General features: G+C 35.6%; 1 protein-coding gene across 1 annotated transcript in view; it reads left to right on the plus strand.

The window, feature by feature from the left end:
- The window catches only part of RB1 (RB transcriptional corepressor 1), a 119,029-nt gene that overhangs the window by 20,782 nt on the left and 74,628 nt on the right, over positions 1 to 23,619 (plus strand). Inside the window, exons 3-9 of the mRNA XM_040266921.1 lie at positions 4,851 to 4,966; positions 7,009 to 7,128; positions 13,730 to 13,768; positions 15,014 to 15,081; positions 17,289 to 17,399; positions 19,786 to 19,928; positions 22,807 to 22,884. Of these exons, the coding sequence (XP_040122855.1) occupies positions 4,851 to 4,966; positions 7,009 to 7,128; positions 13,730 to 13,768; positions 15,014 to 15,081; positions 17,289 to 17,399; positions 19,786 to 19,928; positions 22,807 to 22,884 (675 nt within the window). The remainder of the gene's footprint in view (positions 1 to 4,850; positions 4,967 to 7,008; positions 7,129 to 13,729; positions 13,769 to 15,013; positions 15,082 to 17,288; positions 17,400 to 19,785; positions 19,929 to 22,806; positions 22,885 to 23,619) is intronic.

Genomic DNA, 23,619 nt, shown 5'->3' on the forward strand with positions numbered 1-23,619 from the left:
TTATGTAGCTCCTGATACAGCTCTATCATAATTTATTTAACTGTTCTATTTAAAGATATTTAAATGTTTCCCACTATTTTTGCTGTTGTAATTCTTTGAACATTTATTATACTAAATCTTACTCTAATTATTTTCATTGGATAAATTCATAAAGATAAAACTGAACTCTTAAGGCTTTTGATGCAGATTAGCAAAATGTCCTTCAATTAACACTCTTCTGAGGTTCTTATATTCAAAATGTTTATTGGAAATTACTGTCTTTTTCTTTTGCAAGATGCTTTTTCTTATCCTTTCCTCATTTTTTTCCTTTTTTCATTTATTTTTTTGTGATTCTTTTGGCTGAGTAAAACTTGCTTTTCCTCTGTTTTAATGGTTTCAAAGGTGCTATTCCGAGGCCATTACATAATTCTCAACTAAATTTTTGAAGAAACAATTCAGTTACAAATTTTGGGTTGTAATTGCCTTTGGAAAATAGGGCCTAGATCTTGAGACAGCAGTGAGGGCCGGAAAGCAGGATGAGTCACGTGAAACATCTGTATCGAGGAGTTGGGGCTGCTGTAGAAGTGGATGAAGCTGCAGATGGCAGAAGGAAGAAGAAGGTGGTGGGGAAAAGTCTTTGGAATTAGGAAACTCGGAAGAAGTTGATAGAGATAAAAAAGAGAATGAGGATGTTAATTGTGTTTGAAAAGCTAAGGAGAAAAGTTTCATTACAGTGGTGTCAGATGTTGTATAGAGGTCTTTGTAGATGAAACCAAAGAAAAGTCTATTCAGTTTAGAGAGAGATCTCTCGAGACTTAGGCAATAGTCTCAGTAGAATAGTGCTTATATAGTAGAAGTATGTGTTCAGTGGATGTAGTAGGTGTGTACTGGGAGAGTGTATCTGGTGAGTGTGTGTGTGTGAACAGTGAGAGGTGTGTATGTGTGGTTCGTGTGGTTCTAACAGTAGCTTGATAAAGTCCAAGGATAGAAGGATAGCTTTTTTTTTTAAGTGAGGTAAGCTTGTTTGTGGGGCTTCCCTGGTAGCTTGGCTGGTAAAGAATCTGCCTGCAATGCAGGAGCGACCTGGGTTGGGAAGATCCCCTGGAGGAGGGCATGGCAACCCACTCCAGTATTCTTGCTTGGAGAATTCCCATGGACAGAGGAGCCTGGCGGGCTACAGTCCATGGGATCCCAAAGAGTCAGACACAACTGAGTGACCTAGCACAGCACAGTGCAAGCTTGTTTGTAGCTAAACAGAAGCACGTGTTTAGAAAGAACTGTAAGATAAATTATGTGAGACAAAGGGAGGAATTAATAAACTAGGTCTTGAAGGAGGTGATCCAAAGTGGGAAGAAGTGAGGGAGTAGATTTACTGATTTAAGAGTGGAGGAGGATGTTCATTTGTCAAAGTCAGAAGAGAAGAGGGACCTGAAGCTAGATGCAGGGACATTGGGAGTATATGGTAATTAGAAATTACCATGGAGAAACATGTTGAAGCCTTTGAATTGTGATTCTCTAACCTTCTCAACAAAATAGAAATGAAGAGTACAAAACTTGTAGTGGGGTGGTGAGATTAAGGATTTCAATAATGAAAATGTTAGAAAATCAATGTAGAAATGTAGTAAGGAAATATGCTTAAATAAAGGGAAGAAGACTAATTTGAGTGTTAGGAAACTTTGGTTTTATAGGCCTGTGGCATTGATAGGCTGTGTTGGGCAAGTCTCCACGCTCTAATCTTCAATTTCTTAATCTGCACAATGAGAACTGAATCAAATGTCGTTTTACGGATTTAAAAGTCTTGAATCAAACTGAACTAAAAAAAGAAGAAAACATAGCTGTAGTAATCAAGTCATTGTGGTATTGGTGGAAAGAAAGACAACTAGGTCAGTGGAACAGAACAGAGAATCAGAAAATAGAATTCACACATATGGGTCAGTGTTTGCAAACAGAGGTGCTAAGGTAGTTGAATGGAGAAAGGAGTTCCCCTCAACAAATGATACTGGAGCAATTCGACATCCATATGCAAAAAATGAACTTTAGTCCCTATGTTGCACCAATCATAAAAATTAATTCAAATGAAGCATAGATATAAACTTCCAGAAGATGACCAAGGAGAAAATCTTTGTGACCTTGGATTAAACAAAGATTTCATGGATAGTACCAGCAAGAGCATGATCTATAAAACAAAATAACAAATTGAGCTCCATCAAAATTAAAAACATGCCCTTTGAAATATGCTATTTAAGAAAATACAAAGCTACAGATCAGTTGAAGATTTTTGCAAAACACATACCTGTTAAAGAATTTGAATCCAGAATGTTTAAGTAACTCTTAACAACTTGATAAGACAAACAACTGAATAGAAAATTGGCAAAAGAAGAGATCCAGATGCTAAGTGAGATTTGAAAAAGTACTCAGTGTTAGTAGTCCTTGGGAAAATGTACAGCTACACACCTACTAGGATGAATGGAAAACAAACAGAAACTAAGTGCTGGTGAGGATGTGAAGAAACGGGAACTCTCATTTGTGGCTGGCGGGGGCGCAAAGCAGTACAGCCACCTGGGAAAATGGTTTACCAGTTTCTTACAAACTTAAACTTACATTTAATGTAGAACTTAGCATTCCCCAGTGAGGCGTTCACCCGAGATAAATGAAAATATGCATCCACTTAAAGATCTGTAGTTGAATATTTAAGGCTCAAGGTTAATAGCCTTATTCATAGCAGTGTATTCAGCTATTGGAATAGATAAACAAAGTGTGGTATATTCATACAAAGGAGTGCTACTCAACAAATAAAAGGGATAAATACTAATAGGTACAACAATATGGATGACTTCTCAGAAGCATTATGCCAAGTGAAAGAAGCCAGACAAAAAAGGCTACAGCCTATATAATTCCATTTCTATGACATTCTAGAGAAGGAATTGAAATCAGATCAGTGATTGCCAGGGACTAGAAGTCAATACAAATGATTTCTTACACACAGAACTCCAGTAGTCCTCAGCATTCCCAGGGATGAATATTTTTGGTGTGGAGAAGATTGGGTTGTGGACAGTTTCTGAGACAGATATGATGTAGAGGAATGAGTGCTAGATTCACTGATAATAGTGCTGCCACTGTTTATTACTGAATGAGTATAATGCCAGGCACTGTGCTGATTACTTAAGACCATCCTCACTGTTAAATTTCATATTGACCCTGATAGGATACTATTATCATTTCTATTTTAGTAAAAACTGAGGTTTAATTAGATTTAATCAGTTGCTTGCTGCTGCTGCTGAGTCGCTTCAGTCATGTCTGACTCTGTGCAACCCCAGAGATGGCAGCCCACCAGGCTTCCCCGTCCCTGGGATTCTTCAGGCAAGAACACTGGAGTGGGTTGCTATTTCCTTCTCCAATGCATGAAAGTGAAAAGTGAAAGTGAAGTCGCTCAGTCGTGTCTGACTCCTAGCAACCCCATGGACTGCAGCCTACCAGGCTTCTCCGTCCATGGGATTTGCCAGGCAAGAGTACTGGAGTGGGTTGCCATTGCCTTCTGTGAATCAGTTGCTTACAGTTATACAACTAGAGTATGTGTTCAAAGTCTTGAATGTTTGACACAAAAATTCATGTTTTTAACTTAAATAGAAGTGTAACTCCCAGGGAGACAGGGAATTTTTTTGTTTGTTCTGTTTTCATCACTGTATCCCCAAAGTGACAAAACTGTGTTAGTTGCATAATGATCATTTCTTTAAAAATTATTCAGTTCAGTTCAGTCACTCAGTTGTGTCCGACCCCATGAACCACAGCACGCCAGGCCTCTCTGTCCATCACCAACTCCCGGAGTTTACCCAAACTCATGTCCATTGAGTCGGTGATCTAAATTATTAGATACGTCAAATTTTAGAAGATACTAAAAAAACAAATTGGAAGAGATAAAACCGTATGAAGATAAAGATATGATTTTTTAAATTAAGGAAAAGTTTAGAGTTGGATAGTAATAAGCTTTGTATTATCCCTAAAATTTGATAATCTAGAATAATTCTTTTTCCTAAAACTTTTATGTAATTGAGATTTTAAAACAATATAAAATTGCATCATATACTTTTCAGCCCCATTGTACTCTACAATTAAGAGTAAGTAAGTAGTTCCAACTGTTTGATAGAACATTAGATACTTTGTTATTTCTTTTGTTTTCAATTTAATATAATCCAATTTTACGTATAAAACACATATTTAAATAAAGATATATTTTTAGGGGAATAAGTATTCTAATGATAATGAAAAAATATTCTAATGATAATGATAGCTGTCATTCATTGAGTACAAATTAAATGCTAGGCATTGTGGTAAGGGCTTTATATAAAGTCTCATTTAATTCTTACAAAGTGAGGTAAGTATTATTATTTCCATTTTACAAGGAAGGCAGTTAGAACACTGAGAGATATAAATTTCATAAGGTTAAAAAATACTTGAATCAATAGATTGGTAAAAGAACAAATGAATTAGAGCAAAAGGAGGATAATCAAGTGAGAAACTGGGCTTGTTTTTTAAACACAATTTATGTTATGAAGTAAAATCTTTCACCTTGGCTTGGATGATGTTGTGTTATTGAGAACTGAAAATGTTTACCTCAGAGAACTGACTGGCTTCTAGATTTCTTATAGAAAGTTGTAGTTTAACTTTTGACCTATCTGGTAATTTTTTTTTGCTTTATAATATAAAATTTAGTTCCTAATTTTGTAACTAGTTTGTACTAGTCTAGAATTAAATATTCTCATAAAGACTTAGGAACAAATTTATTTTGTTATGCTCAATAAGAAAAAAGTTGCCTAGTATTTTGTGTGTAAATGATTTAACAAATTACTCGAACCTTTTTGTTTTGTTTGCAGGAACGTTATGTTCAAAAGAAAAAGGAACTGTGGGGAATCTGTATCTTTATTGCAGCAGTTGACTTAGATGAGATGCCGTTCACTTTCACTGAGCTACAGAAAAATATTGAAACCAGGTAAAATTTCTTGCATTAATATAGGCCTCTGCCATTAAAAAAAAAAAAACTATTTCTGAACTATCATTTTAATAGACTTCAGGGAATTGGTGGGAAATGCCAAAATTAACTAAAACATGGAGAACTTGGGTCAACTAGTGAACTCTCTCACTCTGCTGGGGCCCTTAATGTCTTTATGCTGCACTTTCTTTAAAATGTAGCAGTCTGTGTCATGGGAAAATCTTCATTTTATCTCTCACTGTGTTAACTTTCTTAATTGTAGCTGTTGATAAAGTGGACAAAATAGGCAGCTTTATTAAATAGGCTTATTATATATTAAAACCTTTGTAAAAGTAGTGTGAGCCCATCTTCAAGGAATTTAATTGATTTATTAAAGTTTAAGACTTTTAATATAATAGATATTGTAATTGTATATGTTTTGAGACTGTGTGTTCAGTTAAGTATCTATTATAATACTTGCCCCTGTAATTACTTAATGTCTGTATTGAGTTTATAAGCCTAATGAGAATTTACTAATTGTTTCCAACAACTGAAGAGAAGCCTTCTGGTCATTTCTTCTAGTCATTTCTTTTGCAGTATATTTACAATATCTAACAGTAAATAATTTACCAAAAAGATAGTAGTATGTTTCTTCTTGGGTAAAGCCATCTAGAGTTAAACATAATTGGTGTTTTGTGTAAATGAGATAAAATTATTTCACATTTTAGTAATTTTCTTACTACCTCTAAATAAAATGTGGAAACAAAGACCTTCTGTGTACATATTTAACTGATTAAATTAGAACTTGTTTATGTCTCAGAGATTTCAAAGTTTAACTTTATTAAATAAAATCACTAAACCAAAATAGGTTTTATATAGCTGAAAACAATCTGAATATAGAGGTAAATTTTTACATCAGCAAATGTTTTAGTGACTTAAGGGGATTAGAAAGAGAATCTATATTTGGGTTAAGATAGACTGGGTATATTTTACAAGGTATATGACTTGAAATAGATTGCTTATCCTTATTAAGTCTCGGGTTCCTTTCCTTTCCTGTGAAATAAAAATTATTAGTGTTAGTTACTCAGTCATGTTCTACTCTTTGCGACCCCATGGACTGTAGCCTGCCAAGCTCCTCTGTCCATGGGATTTCCCAGGTAAGAACACTGGAGTGGATTGCCATTCCCTTCTCCAGGGAATCTTCCCAATCCAGGAATCAAACCCAGGTCTCCTGCATTGTAGGCAAATTCTTTACCATCTGAGCTCCCAGCTATTTCCTTTTTCCTTCCCCTAAAACCATTGGTGGGGTAAAGAGAGGTGTGTGCATCTATGGTGAGGGAGAGCCATGGCTCCCTGAGAAGGGTGTTAGAGCCAAAGTGGGATGAGGAGGTCATCCCCCAAGGGTGTGGGGGGCTTCTTGACATGGGCTGCTTGGTGTGCAAGGGCAGACCAAGCAGGTGTGTGGAGAGCTGGTGTAGGGAGTCACAGCACATGTGAGGTAAGAGCTATCTGGGATGAGTGGTCAGATGCCTATGTGGAAGGGTGAGGGCAGTTCAGGGTGGGGGAGTCAGTCCGAGCAGGAGAGGAGGGTGCCAACTTGGAGGAGTTGGTAGCTTGGTCGTTACAGGGGGATTGATTAAATGAGTGAGTTAGAGATAGGTGGATCCCAGGTTTCTCACTGTCAAAGGAGAGTTATAATATGTAAAGGAAAACATTGGAACAAAACAGGTAGTTTTTGTGTAGGATAAATGGATGGGAACTTAGGATTTTTAAAACATACAGCTAAATACAGAACTAAATATTTGTATGTCTGTAATAACCCTTATTTTTTCTGTGTTCTTGGCTTAGGTGTATAGATACAGGGATATAGGTTGAAGACTAGTTGATTTCTTTTTTTCCCTTTGAATTCTAGTAAAATGCAAAAACTAATTCCTTCCAAAGGGTATAATAGTGATTTGGTACAGAACTAACAGGCCTTTTGAATTGAAATGCCTATGCTTTGAAAATGAAAAAATAAATTTCTAAAATTGTGGATTCACTTTTTTCTATTCTTTCCTTTGCAGTGTCTATAAATTCTTTGATTTACTAAAAGAAATTGATACTAGCACCAAAGTTGATAATGCTGTGTCAAGACTGTTGAAGAAGTATAATGTGTTGTGTGCACTCTACAGCAAATTAGAAAGGTAAAGTAAAAATTTTATTAGGATTGCACCCTGCTTTTTCATGTCACTGTTCATATTAGATTCCATCTGGGAACTGTTACATACTTAGTAAAGTTGTGATGTATTGCACCTTAGATTTGTTCCCTTAATAGTCTTGACTTTCTTATTTGTCCAGTCATATACATTCTGAATATTTCTTCCAAAATTGTTTGTTTTATTCATGTTTCACTTGTTTTAATCAACTTCGTTTCCACTTTAGCCTTCTCTGCCAGAAGACTTGTAGTTCTGAATGGAAGAGTCATCTAAATTTAAGATTCTTCCTAGTGGTGACCTTACTCCAGAGAGAATGAAGAGACGGAGCCAAAGCAAAAACAACACCCAATTGTGGATGTGATTGGTGATGGAAGCAAGGTCCGATGCTGTAAAGAGCAATATTGCATAGGAACCTGGAATGTTAGCTCCATGAATCGGGGCAAATTGGAAGTGATCAAACATGAGGTGGCAAGAGTGAACGTCGACATTTTAGGAATCAGTGAACTAAAATTGACTGGAATGGGTGAATTTAACTCAGATGACCATTATATCTACTCCTGTGGGCCAAGAATCCCTTGGAAGAAATGGAGTAGTCAACCAAAGAGTCAACCATCATAGTCAACCAAAGAGTCCAAAATGCAGTACTTGGATGCCATTTCAAAAATGACACATTGATCTCTGTTCGTTTCCAAGGCAAACCATTCCTTATTATGGTAATCCACGTCTATGCCCTGACCAGTAATGCTGAAGAGTCTGAAGTTGAACGGTTCTTTGGAGACCTACAAGACCTTCTAGAACTAACACCCAAAAAAGATGTCCTTTTCATTATAGGGGACTGGAATGCAAAAGTAGGAAGTCAAGAAACACCTGGAGGAACAGGCAAATTTGGCCTTGGAGTACAGAATGAAGCAGGGCAAAGACTAATAGAGTCCTGCCAAGAGAATGCACTGGTCATAGCAAACACCCTCTTCCAACAACACAAGAGAAGACTCTATGGACATCACCAGATGGCCAACACTAAAATCAAATTGATTATATTCTCTGCAGCCAAAGATGGAGAAGCTCTATACAGTCAGCAAAAACAAGACCAGGAGCTGACTGTGGCTCAAATCGTGAACTCCTTATTGCCAAATGTAGACTTAAATTGAATAAAGTAGGGAAAACCACTGGACCATTCAGGTATGACCTAAATCAAATCCCTTATGATTATACAGTGGAGGTGAGAAATAGATTTAAGGGACTAGATCTGATAGAATGTCTGATGTGCTATGGACGGAGGTTCATGACACTGTACAGGAGACAGGGAGCAAGACCATCCCCAAGAAAAAGAAATACAAAAAAGCAAAATGGCTGTCTGAGGAGGCCTTACAAGTAGCTGTGAAAAGAAGAGAAGTGAAAAGCAAAGGAGAAAAGGAAAGATATACCCATTTGAATGCAGAGTTCCAAAGAATAGCAAGGAGAGATAAGAAAGCCTTCCTCAGTGATTAGTGCAAAGAAATAGCGGAAAACAATAGAATGGGAATGACAAGAGATCTCTTCAAGAAAATTAGAGATACCAAGGAACATTTTATGCAAAGATGGGCTCAATAAAGGACAGAAATGGTATGGACCTAACAGAAGCAGAAGATATTAAGAAGAGATGGCAAGAATACACAGAAGAACTGTACAAAAAAGATCTTCACAACCCAGATAATCATGGTGGTGTGATCACTCATCTAGAGCCAGACATCCTGGAATGTGAAGTCAAGTGGGCCTTAGGAAGCATCACTATGAACAAAGCTAGTGGAGGTGATGGAATTCTAGTTGAGCTATTTCAAATCCTAAGATGATGATGCTGTGAAAGAGCTTCACTCAATATGCCAGCAAATTTGGAAAACTCAGCAGTGGCCTCAGGACTGGAAAAGGTCAGTTTTCATTCCAATCCCAAAGAAAGGCAATGCCAAAGAATGCTCAAACTACCACACAATTGCACTCATCTCACATGCTAGTAAAGTAATGCTCAAAATTCTCCAAGCCAGGCTCAACAATATGTGAACCATGAACTTCCAGATGTTCAAGCTAGATTTAGAAAAGGCAGAGGAACCAGAGATCAAATTGCCAACATCCACTGGATCATAGAAAAAGCAAGAGAGTTCCAGAAAAACATCTATTTCTGCTTTATTGACTATTCCAAAGCCTTTGACTATGTGGATCACAATAAACTGTGGAAAATTCTGAAAGAGATGGAAATACCAGACCACCTGACCTGCCTCTTGAGAAATCTGTATGCAGGTCAGGAAGCAACAGTGAGAACTGGACATGGAACAACAAACTGGTTCCAAATTGGGAAAGGAGTACGTCAGGCTGTATATTGTCACCCTGCTTATTTAACTTCTATGCAGAGTACATCATGAGAAATGCTGGGCTGGATGAAGCACAAACTGGAATCAAGATTGCTGGGAGAAATATCAATAACCTCAGATATGCAGATGACACCACCCCTATGGCAGAAAGTGAAGAAGAGCTAAAGATCCTCTTGATGAAAGTGAAAGAGGAGAGTGAAAAAGTTGGCTTAAAGCTCAACATTCAGAAAACTAAGATCATGGCATCCGGTCCCATCGCTTCATGGGAAATAGATGGGGAAACAGTGGAAATAGTAGCAGACTTTATTTTTGGGGGCTCTAAAATCACTGCAGATGGTGACTGCAGCCATCAAATTAAAAGACGCTTACTCCTTTGAAGGAAAGCTATGACCAACCTAGACAGCATATTCAAAAGCAGAGACATTACTTTGCCAACAAAGGTCCATCTAGTCAAGGCCCTGGTTTTTCCAGTAGTCATGTATGGATGTGAGAGTTGGACTGTAATGAAAGCTGAGCACCGAAGAACTGATGCTTTTGAACTGTGGTGTTGGAGAAGACTCTTGATAGTCCCTTGGACTGCAAGGAGATCCAACCAGTCCATCCTAAAGGAGATCAGTCCTGGGTGCTCATTGGAAGGACTGATGTTGAAGCTGAAACTCCAGTACTTTGGCCACCTGATGTGAAGAGCTGACTCATTTGAAAAGACCCTGATGCTGGGAGAGATTGAAGGCGAGAGGAGAAAGGGATGACAGAGGATGAGATGATTGGGTGGCATCACCAACTCAATGGACATGAATTTGAGTAAACTCCACGAGTTGGTGATGGACAGGGAGGCCTGGCATGCTGCAGTCCGTGGGGTCACAAAGAGTCAGACACGACTGAGCAAGTGAATTGAACTGAACTGAGTGGTTACCTTACTGCCAAGTTATGACTTGTATATTAATGGTGGTTTAGAGGAAGTAGTTTTTTTGGTGGAATATTCTTTAAGAAACTTTAGGCTGTCAGCTGTTTTAGTGCATATAAATTAAGAAACTACACAGGCATTAATGAAATGACTATTGGTAACCACTATGTGTTAGATGCTCGTAATATGAAATCATATGATAACTGTGATCATCAAGAAGTTTACAGTAAATAAGTAGATTATATATTTTAATAAAATTACATGCAGTAATTGTTTGATGTCCTATTGTAGAGGGTTGTTTGTAAGAAGCAGAAATTATGTAGTGGGTAACAATACTGTGTATTTTTAAGGTAATAAGAGTAATTATGGGGTGAAAAAACTGTAGAAGAAGGCAATGTCTGAGTAGAGTTAAGGATAATTAGAAACTCACCAAGCAAAATATGTGGAGACTGGGACTGACCATCCTAGGCAGAGTGATCAGCATGTGTACAAAGCCAAAGCAGTACCATAAAGTACTTTGGATATCGCTAATGGCTAAAAGGTAGGAGGGGATGAGATTGATTGAACTTTGCCCAGAAGGCGATGGAGTCATTGATTTTAAGCTGGCAAGTGACAGAGTCTGATTTGGCCTGTAAAAGATCACTCAGGCCTTTGTTAAAGGGATTTGGAATTCTTATTGACTAGTTTATGAGATAATTTAATGTTTATTTGTCTTGAAGTGAATCAGGATTTTTTTTTTTTACCTATCTTATGTGTACCTTCTTCTGAAGAACTGTTGGGAAAATTAGCTGTGATACCAAAAGTGAAAGTCACTCAGTTGTGTCTGACTCATGGACACATGGAGAAATAAACAGGCCTGCCAAAGCCTGTTTATTTCTGGGTTCACTATATGTATGTATATGGCAGTGTGCTATAGTGATTAGGATAAGTTTTAAAAAGCTAAACAGATCTAGATATGAATATTAATTTTATCATTTACTGACTTTGTAAGCTAGAGAAAGATACTTAACATCTTTAAACCTCAATTTCAATCTGTAAGATAGAGCTAATAATGCTCTCCTTGCAGAGTAATTGTAACAAGTAAGACGGTATTACTGGTTACTTCACCTCCTAGCAATACTAAATGCTTAATAAACAGTAGCTTTTAAAGCTATTACTAACTATATTAGTGCTGTTACATAGAAATATAAAAATGCAAGCCGTATATTTTAAATAGTAGCTGCATGACAAGTATAAACAAGTGAAATTAATTTTAGCGTTTTATTTAACTCATATATCCCAAAACATCAAATTTTGACATGTATCATCCATCCATAACTTGTGTACAGGTGTTTATGGCTGTGTTATTTGTATTAGCCAAAAAATGGAAACACCCCAAATATCCATCAGCTGACGAAAGGGTAAACAAAATGTGAACTATCCATACGGTTAGAGGGCTTCCCTGGCGGCTCAGGTGGTAAAGAATCTGCCTGCAATGTAGGAGACCTGGATTTGATCCTTGGGCTGGGAAGAGCTCCTGGAGAAGGAAATGGCAATTCACTCCAGTACTCTTGCCTGGAGGAGCCTGGCAGGCTACAGTCCTTGGCGTTGCAAAGAGTCAGACACAACTGAGCAACTGACACACACATCCATATGGTAGAATACTATTCAGCCGTATAAGGGAATAAAGTACTGACATATACTACAGTGTGGATGAACCTTGAAAACATTAAGCTAAGCGAAAGATACCAGATACAAAAGGCCACATACTTTTATTATATGATATGTCCAGGAAAGGCATATCCATGACATGGAAGGCACTATTTCAGTGAAGTCTTTTCTCCCAGTATGTTACCTCTGATTTGATCCTCAGTGTAGCCTTGGACAGGTGCACAGTCACTGAGCTGATAGCGATTTTTTTCTCTTTAACCATCTTTCCCCCTGTTGTTAAGCTAACTGCCTCTGTTAATATCACACTTAATTGTTACCTCTCATTTATTGCTGATTACTTTCTTGTTTTTGACAACGCTCTGAGTCACAAATTGCTTCACAGTTTAATCCAATTAAATTTGGCTCCCTTTGCAGGAGTAGTCTTTGATGTCAGGAGAGTTATTCGTAGCTGTTTCTTTCCCTGGTTCTCCTCTCAATGATCTAGGATTTAGCTTTTTGCTCTCATAAGATCTGTTGGTTTTCTCTTTTAACGGCTTTTACCAAAATCTGCGTTGCCTTCAACCGTGCTGTTATTCTTGAACACCCCCACCCCATTCTGAGTGAAGTTAATTCCCCTAGGGAGAGCCCAAGGCTCTGTGTTCTTGACACCAGCTTCTCCCCAGGCTGCCACTTCTGTGCCGCTGGTTGGGAGAGCAAGCTGACAGTGGCCTTGTCTCTTGCAGCGACACCTCTGCTTTAAGAGCAGGGCACTGAGGAGAGACAGTAGCCCTAGTCTTCCCAGATTGCCTCTCTTGGCTGGAACCTCTGTCCCGGGAGCCAGCTGAGACAAGACAAATCAGTATTTTGATGTGTTGTGTGCCTGGAATAAAACTTTACCCTATGAGTGGTTGTGAAGTGGAGGACAGGAGCCCCATGCCGCTCAGCTCCTCTTACCTGGGCTAGACCTTCTGCAGCATACACCTGTGGGAGATGAGAAGCACTGATAGCCTGCTCTCCCCAGAGAGAGCTCCAGGTTGAGAGCTGGAGAGAGAGGAGCCCTGTGTCTTGGCTTCACCTGTCAGGCATAGAGCTTCCTTATGCTGAACTGGAGAGGAGGAAGAAATGAGTTTTGCATTGAATTCCTCAGACTCATTGTTCTCATCAAGATTTGTTAGATTTTCTTGAAGATATGTTCCCTTTTTTGTTGTATGCCCTTAGAAAAATTTCCAGAGACTTTAAATGGTTTTTCAGAAATAGGTTTTTTTTTTTTTTTACCAATTATAGTTATTATTTTAGGAAACAGGTCTGTAAAGATCCTTACTCTACCCACCATTCCAGAAGTCACTGCCCTAAATAAGTAGGTTTCCGTTAAGTAGTACTTTTCAGTTGTGTTATTTCAGCAAAACTTTATTAAATAAGCTTTTATGAGCTGCTGTGAGATTGTAACCAGATCAGGATTCAATTACAGAATGTATTCCAAGTTACAAATGCACACATGGAGTCCAGTTGTTTTGTAACTAGATATTATAGGGATGTATGAAATGTCATAAATTGGAAACATCTACTTTGTTTTATAATGCTGTACTTAAAAAATGTATCCTTCTTAAAATAGGATGAATAAAGCATTATAAAATTGACTTCTAAATTATGAAAAAATGTTAAAAGTAACTTTTAAAAAAGCCATGATGTTAACATAATTATTTCTTCCTTTCAGGACATGTGAGCTTATATATTTGACACAACCCAGCAGTTCGTAAGTACCTCAGAGCATGTTCTTTTTAACTTTTTGGGTTTTTTAATATATGAAATAATCCCAAACACATTGGTAATTTCAGGGTTGATTTGATTGCTTATGTCACACTACTTCATAAATTAAGGTCATAGATTTAAGCCCTGTGCAGATTATTTATCTTTTCACAAAGAAAGTGGTATGAGATACTTGCCTTTTACTATAAGGGAGAACGAATTGGAAACTAAAGGGAGAAGTTGATTCAGAGCAGGTTTTTTTTACCAACTCTGAGAAAAATGCTAATTCATTGACAGAATCTTTATTGAGAGTGTATTACAGACATTTTATTAACTAAGACTTAAAGCCTAATTTTTGTGTAAGAATAAACATGAATGTCTATATTTAAATTTCCAAATAGTCTTTTTAAATATATGATATATATTCTAGCAGTATACCGTTGTAAGAGCTCTACAGTTTTGTTTTGTTTTGTTTCAGAAAAAACTGAAAAAAACATAATGAGTAATACATGAGATTTTCTGCCCCACAGAAATAATGATACTGAAGACAGTTGATACAAAGAGAAATTGTATATTTATTAATTAACTCTATTAATCTAATTCCACTTGTTAACTCCAACAAGTGAACGATTTAAAGTTTATGAGGAAAGAAAGAAAGTGAAGTCGCTCAGTCGTGTCCGACTCTTTGCGACCCCACGGACTGTAGCCTACCAGCCTCCTCTGTCCATGGGATTTTGCAGGCAGTAGTATTGGAGTGGATTGCCATTTCCTTCTCCAGGGGATCTTCCCGACCCAGGGATCGAACCCGGGTCTCCCGCATTGTAGACAGATGCTTTACCGTCTGAGCCACCAGGGAAGTCCTAAAGTTTATGAGGGCATGGTGTTAAACTGGTAAACTGGACTCACCCAAACCTGTGTATTTTCTGCTCACATAAAATTGATTTTAATTAGAAAACAGCAGAAAAGAATTAATTGGAAACCAAGTATGTCATATTATTACCACTTCCTGGGTGTATTTTTAGATTACAATAGAAGGTATTCAGTATTTTCTTTAGAAAAGGTATACTACTCTGTGGGAAAATATAAATAACTTGGTAAAAACACAAACTAAATTGAGACAAAATTGAATTCATGTGTAAATTGTGCATTTAAAATGGACTGTATTCTATTATGCAGTCAACTGCAGTCTGTAATTGTACAACATGGGGAAAAAGGTATATTTGGAAAACTAATTTTTTTTTCTGTTTACTAGGATATCCACTGAAATAAATTCTATGTTGGTGCTAAAAGTTTCTTGGATCACATTTTTATTAGCTAAAGGTAAAGTCATTGTTACATGCTAATGTTTCAAATGTAATAATTGATCCTTCTTTTGAGTAAGCTCAAAATTTTAATTCAGTTCAATGTTGCTCTTCCTTACCTCCAATTCTTGTGATTTTTTAACTGTTAGCAAATTCATAATTCTGGTACTGGAAGCAACCTTGAAAATGTCTCATTTCACTTTTTTTTCTAATATTTTTTCATTCTTTCCTACTTTCCTATTTTTAAGAATAATGTTACTGTTTTTATAAAAATGATGTATACTCATGATAAAGAATTCAATAATACAGTGAAATGCAAAGAAAATTAGAAAAATTGCCCAGAACCCACCTAAAATAATAATCAAAATTATGTGTATGCACAAAATACATCTGAAATGACATGCTGATTAAAATAGATGAGTGGATGAGTGCATTCACAAGGAGATATAATTTTCTAAAAATAAGATCATATTATTGTGTTATTTAAAATGTAAAAATTAATTTTACTCAAATTTTATAGAAGAAAATAAACAGAAAAGGAAGGAATTGCTTAAATTTATCTGAATGTCTTATCACTTAAGCAATATTATTTTCTAAAATATTTCTCAAGCATTATGAAAACATTTAAGAGGTTGGAATCTCTTTTATATAACTTTGTGTTATAAGTTAAAGCAATATATATTAGTCTGCTCTGAAGAAAAAGAATCCTCTCCATGTCACCTTCCTGTTTCCTCCTTTCTGCTTTGCTTATTTTTTTTTTTATCATCATTGCATTATCCAAGGTTATATTCTGTTCTGTAATTATAGTTATCACATTAGTTTTATCTCATTTATGTGTTTAAATGAATTCTTAGCTTTTTGTCACTCCTATATCATAGCTTCTCCATTTCTGAGTTCTTTATTTTGATCTATCCTTAGCTGTCTAGATTTTACCATGGAGTTTTTCAAAAAAGCTTTTTGGTGCCATGTTTTCTATGTTTGGCCTGTTTATGAATCATGTCCTGAAGATTCTGCTCTTCATTTCAGAGAAATCTTAGCATGCTACATTTTAAGATATTATTCTGTTACATTTTGAGAACATCCACTGTCTTACCTTAGATTGATTTTGTCCGCCCTATTTATTGTCTTCTGTAATGTTATTTTAACCTTTGGTCTTTTTCTTATGTACTAACTATTTTTATTTCAAACTTTACTTCTGTTTTGAGCTAAACTATGTTTGTAATTGTTACTTGGCCTTGAGTTTTTCCTTACCTTGTCTAGCTCCTTGTTTTATGTAATTCGTGTTCTTTTGAGTTCTCAGTGCAAGGACTCAGGACATTTTCTTCTTTCTTTCTATCTTCAAGATGGGGTTCTCTACCCAGTTTTCCCCCTTCTTATATCGTGATTCTGTTTTTTAATTTTCTTTTTTATTTTCTCTAATATGTTTGCATAACTACTGTGCTTCCCACTCTCTTTCCATCCACCTTGTTGCTAGGACTTTATTTGGGCCTCTCTGACCTGATGTTCTGTTTTCTTTGATGTAGTGTGAATGCATTTCCCTTCACTCACTTTGTACTTTATCTGTGACTTGTTGTGTTCTCCAAAGAGCTATTGTATGAAAGCAGTCTTTTTTTAAAAAATTATACTTACTTTTAAAGGATGAGGGAGAAAGTCAGGACCTTATCTGGAATGATATGAGTCATTGTTCTGAGGTTTTTGTTAGAATGACCTGTAAAACAGGCACTTGTCCTGTTTGCATAAAAGGAGTATGTTAGGATTCAGATTGTCCCCTAATTCAGCATATTATACTGGAGTCTTTGTGTTTGTCAGAGTTGATGTAGCTGTTTACTTCCTCCATTTTCCCCTCTCTCATCAGTGAAAAGTAAAGTAAAAAGAGGGGAAAGATAAGGATGCTCTGAGTCATTATCTCTCAAATTTAGTATTGTTATTGGAACTTAACCAGTACATATTTTTCTTTTCATTTTGTTAGGTATTGGAAGAGAGATTTTTTGATCTGACCTCACTCTACTATTTTCTTCATATTCTTTACCTCTGTGGCATTTCTTAACAACTTCTAAGTGTATTATAAACAAATTTTTGCACCATACCTAGGGATATAGAAAATGATTTTTGATATGCTCCTAGTGATTGTTCAGTCATGAGTATATGGATACACTCATGTCCACAATTTTTCCTGACTTAATATCTCAATCTCTACCTTAAAATGTGGACCATTTTTGTTTTCAGGACAAGTATTACAAATGGAAGATGATCTGGTGATCTCATTTCAATTAATGCTGTGTGTCCTTGACTATTTTATCAAACTCTCACCTCCTGCATTGCTCAAAGAACCATATAGTGAGTATTTTAATTTATACCCCTCCTACTTCATCATTCAAAGTTGTTTATTGACTTCTCCTAGATCCAAAACATAGTTCTAGAGCCAAAGGAATAATAAAAAAGAAGTCAGACATAGCCTCTGCTCTTAAGTAGCATAAGATATGGAAGAAGAGATTAGACAAGTAAGCAAGTTTTTAGAGTATATGGTTGAAAGTGGTCTGGGCCAAAATACAGCAAATACTATGGGAGTTTAGGAGATGAGAAAGTTTTCCCAGCTGAGAAAGACCAAGGAAGACCATTTGAAGTGGTGGCATTTGAGTTGAGTGTTGAAGTAGTAGTTGGGGTTTGAGGGTTGTGGTAAGTTCAGGGAGGGCATACCCAGTAAAGGAAAAATCAATAGGCAAGGAACAGACATGAACTAAACTGTATGGGAAAGGGTGGCCCATCCTACAGGAACAGATTAACTACATTTTTTTATTGGATGCCATAATGATTATGTGACTGATTTTTGTTTTCTGGCATGTGAACTGTAATTGATCCACTTCAGAGGGTAATGAGATGGAAAGTGTAGTTAAATAATAACTATTACTGGAATAATTAGATAGCATTAAGCAAAGATAAGTATACTCCTCTTAGAATGAAATTGCTTCTTTTGGTGGCATATAGAGTAGAATTTAAAAAAACACTTGTTATACTACAGAAAAATGTGAACTTAACTTAGGCTTAACTGATTCCTTGCTCCTAAAATGATAAAATATTAATAATACTAAAAATAATAGAGGACAGATCAAAACATGTAAGTCTCAAAGTATTGTCGAAGTGACTGAAAAGCTGAAGCCTACTTAATCTACATGAGCAATAACTTCATAGAAAAATGAAGTCTGGAGCAGAATTTTGAAAATGTGTTGTACATGATTTGACAGAAAAGGCAGGTCATTTAGCAGAAACCACATGCAAAATGAAAAAAATACAAAACAATATATTCAAAAACTTCCCGAATCTTTAAAAATTTCCTTTATATGCCTTTTCCTCACTTTTAAAATATGTTATAACTGTAATAAGTTGATGAAGAGTGTAATTTTAGGTTGACAACTTTTGTGCTTTTGGATAATTCAGATATTCAGATATTCAGTTAATTCTTCAAGTGCCATGTTAAAGGAGAAACAAGGATAAGGTATCGAACTGATGTCTATGGTAAACTTTTAATTAGCTTTTTACTAAGAAGAATTTCTGTGAACATAATTAAATCATATAATAAGCCCCCATGTATTTATCACCTGCCCTCAGTGTATAACTTTTGATCAACTCATAGTCCTATCTACTGTCCAGTTCTACCAGCAATATTATTTTGAAGCACATTTTTGCATACCATTTCATCCTTATAAATTTCAATATATATCCCTGAAAGATAAAGTCTTTTTGAAAAGCATAATGACAATACCATTCTCATACCTAAAAACCAGTTAATATAGTGATTCCTTAATTCCACCAAATATCTAGTAGGTGCCTATGTTTTCAATTGTTTTATAAAAGTAATTAAAAATGTTTATAGGTTGACTAAATCAGAATCTAAATAACATCTATACTTTATGATTGATTGATACGACTTTAAGACTTAAAATATTCCTCCTCCATCTATCTTTCTCTTTTTTTTCTTGTAATTTATTTATTAAATAATCAGGTGGTCTTTTCTGTTGACTTTTCCATGGTTTAATTTTTACTGATTGCATCCTATGGTATAGTCTAACATGTTCCTCTATCCTCTCAGTTTCTTTTTGGGCCTAGAGGTAGTTAATATTTTTTATACTTAGTCATCTATAATCTCTTTAATAGCTCAATCCACATTCAGTTTGAATTGAAAATGCTCAAATTAATCCAGGGGATTTTTTTTCTAAAATCACAATTTAGTGTCACATTATTATATTTGTATGCTTATTTTTTTTAATCATTATAATTTATATGGCATTTGCTAAAATTTTTAAAACTTATTTTTATACTTTACCTTGAAAATGAATCCATAAATAATGCTTAACATTCTTAAGATTCTTTTAAGATAGGAAACATTTTTCCCCCCTTACCAACTGAGTAGAATACACTTAAAATTAGTTTATAAGTTGGCTATTTCCCTTGCCTTTTTCATATTTGTCTATGGAGTTTTAGGTTTCTTTTTGGACCAGCTGGGGGCAGAAGAGAATAGGGATGGCAAAAACTATTACCAGTATATAATTTACAATAGATATTCAGTAAATAGATGAAGCTGTTAGCTTTTTCATGAAGCCTAATAAGTAAAAGTAGCAGAATGTTACCAAGATTATTTCCAACCTTCCAAGTTATAATTAGAATACTTCATTATTTTATACAGTGGAATATGCAATTGTTCTTATCTAATTTACCATTTTTACAGAAACAGCTGTAATACCTATTAATGGTTCACCTCGAACACCAAGGCGAGGTCAGAACAGGAGTGCACGGATAGCAAAACAACTAGAAAATGATACAAGAATTATTGAAGTTCTCTGTAAAGAACATGAATGTAATATAGATGAGGTAATTTAACTTCATGATTTCTTTAAAATAGTTACAGTAGATTTAGATGTAAGTTCTTCCTAACAATATATAATTCTTTCATGATGAGCTTGCTTTTTTGTAATTAGTGCCAACTCTTTTGCAGTAGCAAAATATTTAGAAAAAGTTTAATTTTCATATTCAGTTACTTTGATTTTAAAGAGAATAGCTCCCTTATTCTGGAATCACTGAAATGTACATGATTAAGGCAGTAGTTTTCAAATATATTTGTTCTTTAATTCTTCTGTGGTTATTGATACTCCTGATGTTTTAGAGTAAGCTACTAAGAAAACCCTATTGTTTTGATTTTAGTGATAAGTGATACCAAGATTAAGTTTCTGTTTGTTGTTAAGTCGCTAAGTTGTATCCAACTCTTTGCAACCCTGTGGACTGTAGCCCACTAGGCTCCTCTGTCCATGGGATTCTCCAGGCAAGAATACTGGAGTGGGTTGCCATTCCCTTCTTCAGGGATCTTCCCAACTTAGGGATCAAACCTGTGTCTCCTGCACTGGCAGGCAGATTCTTTATTGCTAGCCACCAGGGAAGCCCAAATTTCTGTTCAGTCTTGTATAATTACTCTGTTTCTAAGTATCACACCAGATGTTAATGACTGGTAGAGGATACATTGAACACCCAGGAATTGCTTATCTTGTTAATAAAATCTGGAATGTTAGAACTGGAAGGAATCTTAGAATTATTGTACTTGGCCTCCTTTTACTAATGAGCAGACAAGCTTCTAGAGACTGATAGCTGATTACTAACAAAGTGTGGTGTGCTTCTGAACACCTGCTACCAGTGCGGCTTTCACTGTGCCACGCTCTTTCTCTCGTAGATTGTTATATTGTCCACAATTCACTGTATGAAATGTTGCATCTTTGAAATTTCTCTGTCAACTCTGGGAAAGAATGGGGGTATGATATCAAAATCTAGTTTAATAAGTATTAGAATGATTTATCAAGTCTGAAATTTGGCACTATGAGTTTTGTTAATTTCATCAAATATATAGATATAGACATGTAGATGTATCAACTTTACACATATACTCTTTTACTTTTCTAGAATAACATATTATTTTCACTAATAAGGTGACAAATGTAGTTGAAATTTTTTCTTTTTAACTCCAGTCTGCTGCTTAGTCCTTTAAGATAAAGAACATAAATAAAGGCAGCTTTCTAATTCCTGGTGGTTAAATCTCTGGATTTCAGAACTCCTTATATAATTGCTTGCCAAAAATCAGGAATAAATCATGTTTTCCTTTTAAATAATTCTTTCATAATTTATGATGTAACAGTGACTTATAAAGTGTAGGTGATCAATAGCTTTGGTAATTTATATTAATTAATTTGATACTTTATATATTAAAATATGTAATATTATTTGCATATAGCATTTAAGATTATATAACTGTTGGTTAGTTATATTTATGGTCATATCATTATTGGTTAGTCATACTAATTGGTTAGATAGAACTACCCATCTTATAATTATTCCAGTTAAGTGGGAATTAATTGGAAAACAATACTAAGTATTATAGAAGTTTAATTCTTATAGCTTATTTGTGAAGTAGAAAATAGGAACTTATTAATAGGCATATATTAAATTATTTCTACCTTAACAAATGTAGACTCCAAAGTTGGAAAAGGAAGTTATATGAAGAAAATAAGTTGCTTACAATTCTATGACAGTTTGTCAGTATAGAATAGTCAGAGATATAATTCCAGGTTTTCCAAATATGGTCTTTATTATCCATGTTAAATGTAGGGGGGCGGTTTGTATGAAACTGCGTAAGTCCCAAACAAAGCGTTTTCATTCAGTTTTGAAGAGTTTTGTTAGGTATGCTGCTGCTGCTAAGTCGCTTCAGTCGTGTCCGACTCTGCGACCCCATAGACGGCAGCCCACGAGGCTCCCCCGTCCCTGGGATTCTCCAGGCAAGAACACTGGACTGGGTTGCCATTTCCTTCTCCAATGCATGAAAGTGAAGAGTGAAAGTGAAGTCGCTCAGTCGTGTCTGACTCTTAGCGACCCCATGGACTGCAGCCTACCAGGCTCCTCCGTCCATGGGATTTTCCAGGCAAGAGTACTGGAGTGGGGTGCCATTGCCTTCTCCAATATTTACTTAGCACACTGTAATTTAAAATGTAGAGAAATGCAATGTTTTGTTTCTTTGTGAGAAACTTCTTTAGAGAAGTGTGAGCAGTGACTGCTTTCTTCCCATGGCATAGCTGACAACAGGGTCTGAGCATCTCTTTTATGCTTTGTAAATTGTCATCCTAAGTGTGGATCAGGTATATGTATGTGAAATTATTTTCTTATAAAAGCTGATCCTTTTCCTAAATTTGTGCTAAAATAATTGACTCAGTATACATTAAGTTTTATAATATGTGTATGAAATGGCCCAAAAATACTCTCTGGGGAGAAATCAGAGGCAGTGCAGAGAAGTTAAAGAGCCTTGGCTTTGATGCTAGGCAGATTGGGTTTCAATTCCAGCTCTGTCGCTTCCTAGCTATGTAACTTTGCTCAGGTTGCTTAATTTTTTTGAGCCTCTGATCTTTTCACCACTTGTTAAATATGGGATTTTGAAGTTGGTTTCAATGGATTTTCTTCTTATAAATCTCATTTCATTAACAACTGGCCCCTGCACCTCCATTTTAGGACCTGAAATCTGCCTCACATAAATTTAAAGTGAATAATTGTATTAATCATAAATAAACATCACACTGAGTTGAATGTAACTTATTGATCAAAATGTCAGTTCACTCATTCTGGTATTAATAGCAACAGTCAAAAAACCAGTCAAAAGCAGTTAAAAAACCAGTTTTTTAAAAGTTCAATGGTCATGTTGTAACTTTATCTTTTTCAGGTGAAAAATGTTTATTTCAAAAATTTTATACCTTTTATGAATTCTCTTGGAATTGTAGCTTCTAATGGACTTCCAGAGGTAATCTGAACGAAAATGTAATAAAAAGTTAATATGTTTCGGGATTTTGGGGAGGGAAGAAGAGTTGTCTAAATTTCATATTACTTTACTATATATTAAATATTTTTCACTCAAGGAAAGAATCTAAGTAGAATTGTGGTGAATCAATTTTATATAGTAACAGAAAAACCCTTTGTAATATATGCTCAAATGTATATATAAACAACATTTTAACATTTGCACTAGACATTGATTTGTACTGAAATTTTTCAAAAATCAAAATATAGGCTTTTGAACTTCTAAATGCCTTAAATATTTAAATTTCTGCAATCTAATTTATTCTGATTTTCTTTATTATGCTTCTTTAAGCATAGAAGCCTTGATTAATGCCATCAACATTATTGGCATTACTGACTTTTGGAACATCCTTTTGAGTTTTTTTTTTTTTTTTTTCTTGTCTGTACCATGCAGCTTGCAGGATCTTAGTTCCCCAACTAGGGATCAGATCTGGGCCCCAGTGGTGAAAGTACCAAGTCTTAACTACTGTACTGCCAGGAAATTTCCTCTTTTGGCTTCTTAATTGGAAATAGCTTTGGTTGAAATGACTGTGATTATATTGTAGACATGTTTTAACTTACTGATATGCCATCCATCTATTTCTTTTCACATTTTGCCTCAAATGTCTTGCTCTTCAGTGAGAACAGAACAGCTGAGAACTTTATGTGGTAACTTGTGGGGAAAAGGATGCCTAAATGA

The sequence above is a fragment of the Oryx dammah genome, unplaced genomic scaffold (assembly GCF_014754425.2).
Source record: "Oryx dammah isolate SB20612 unplaced genomic scaffold, SCBI_Odam_1.1 HiC_scaffold_24, whole genome shotgun sequence".
NCBI classification, from domain to species: domain Eukaryota; kingdom Metazoa; phylum Chordata; class Mammalia; order Artiodactyla; family Bovidae; genus Oryx; species Oryx dammah.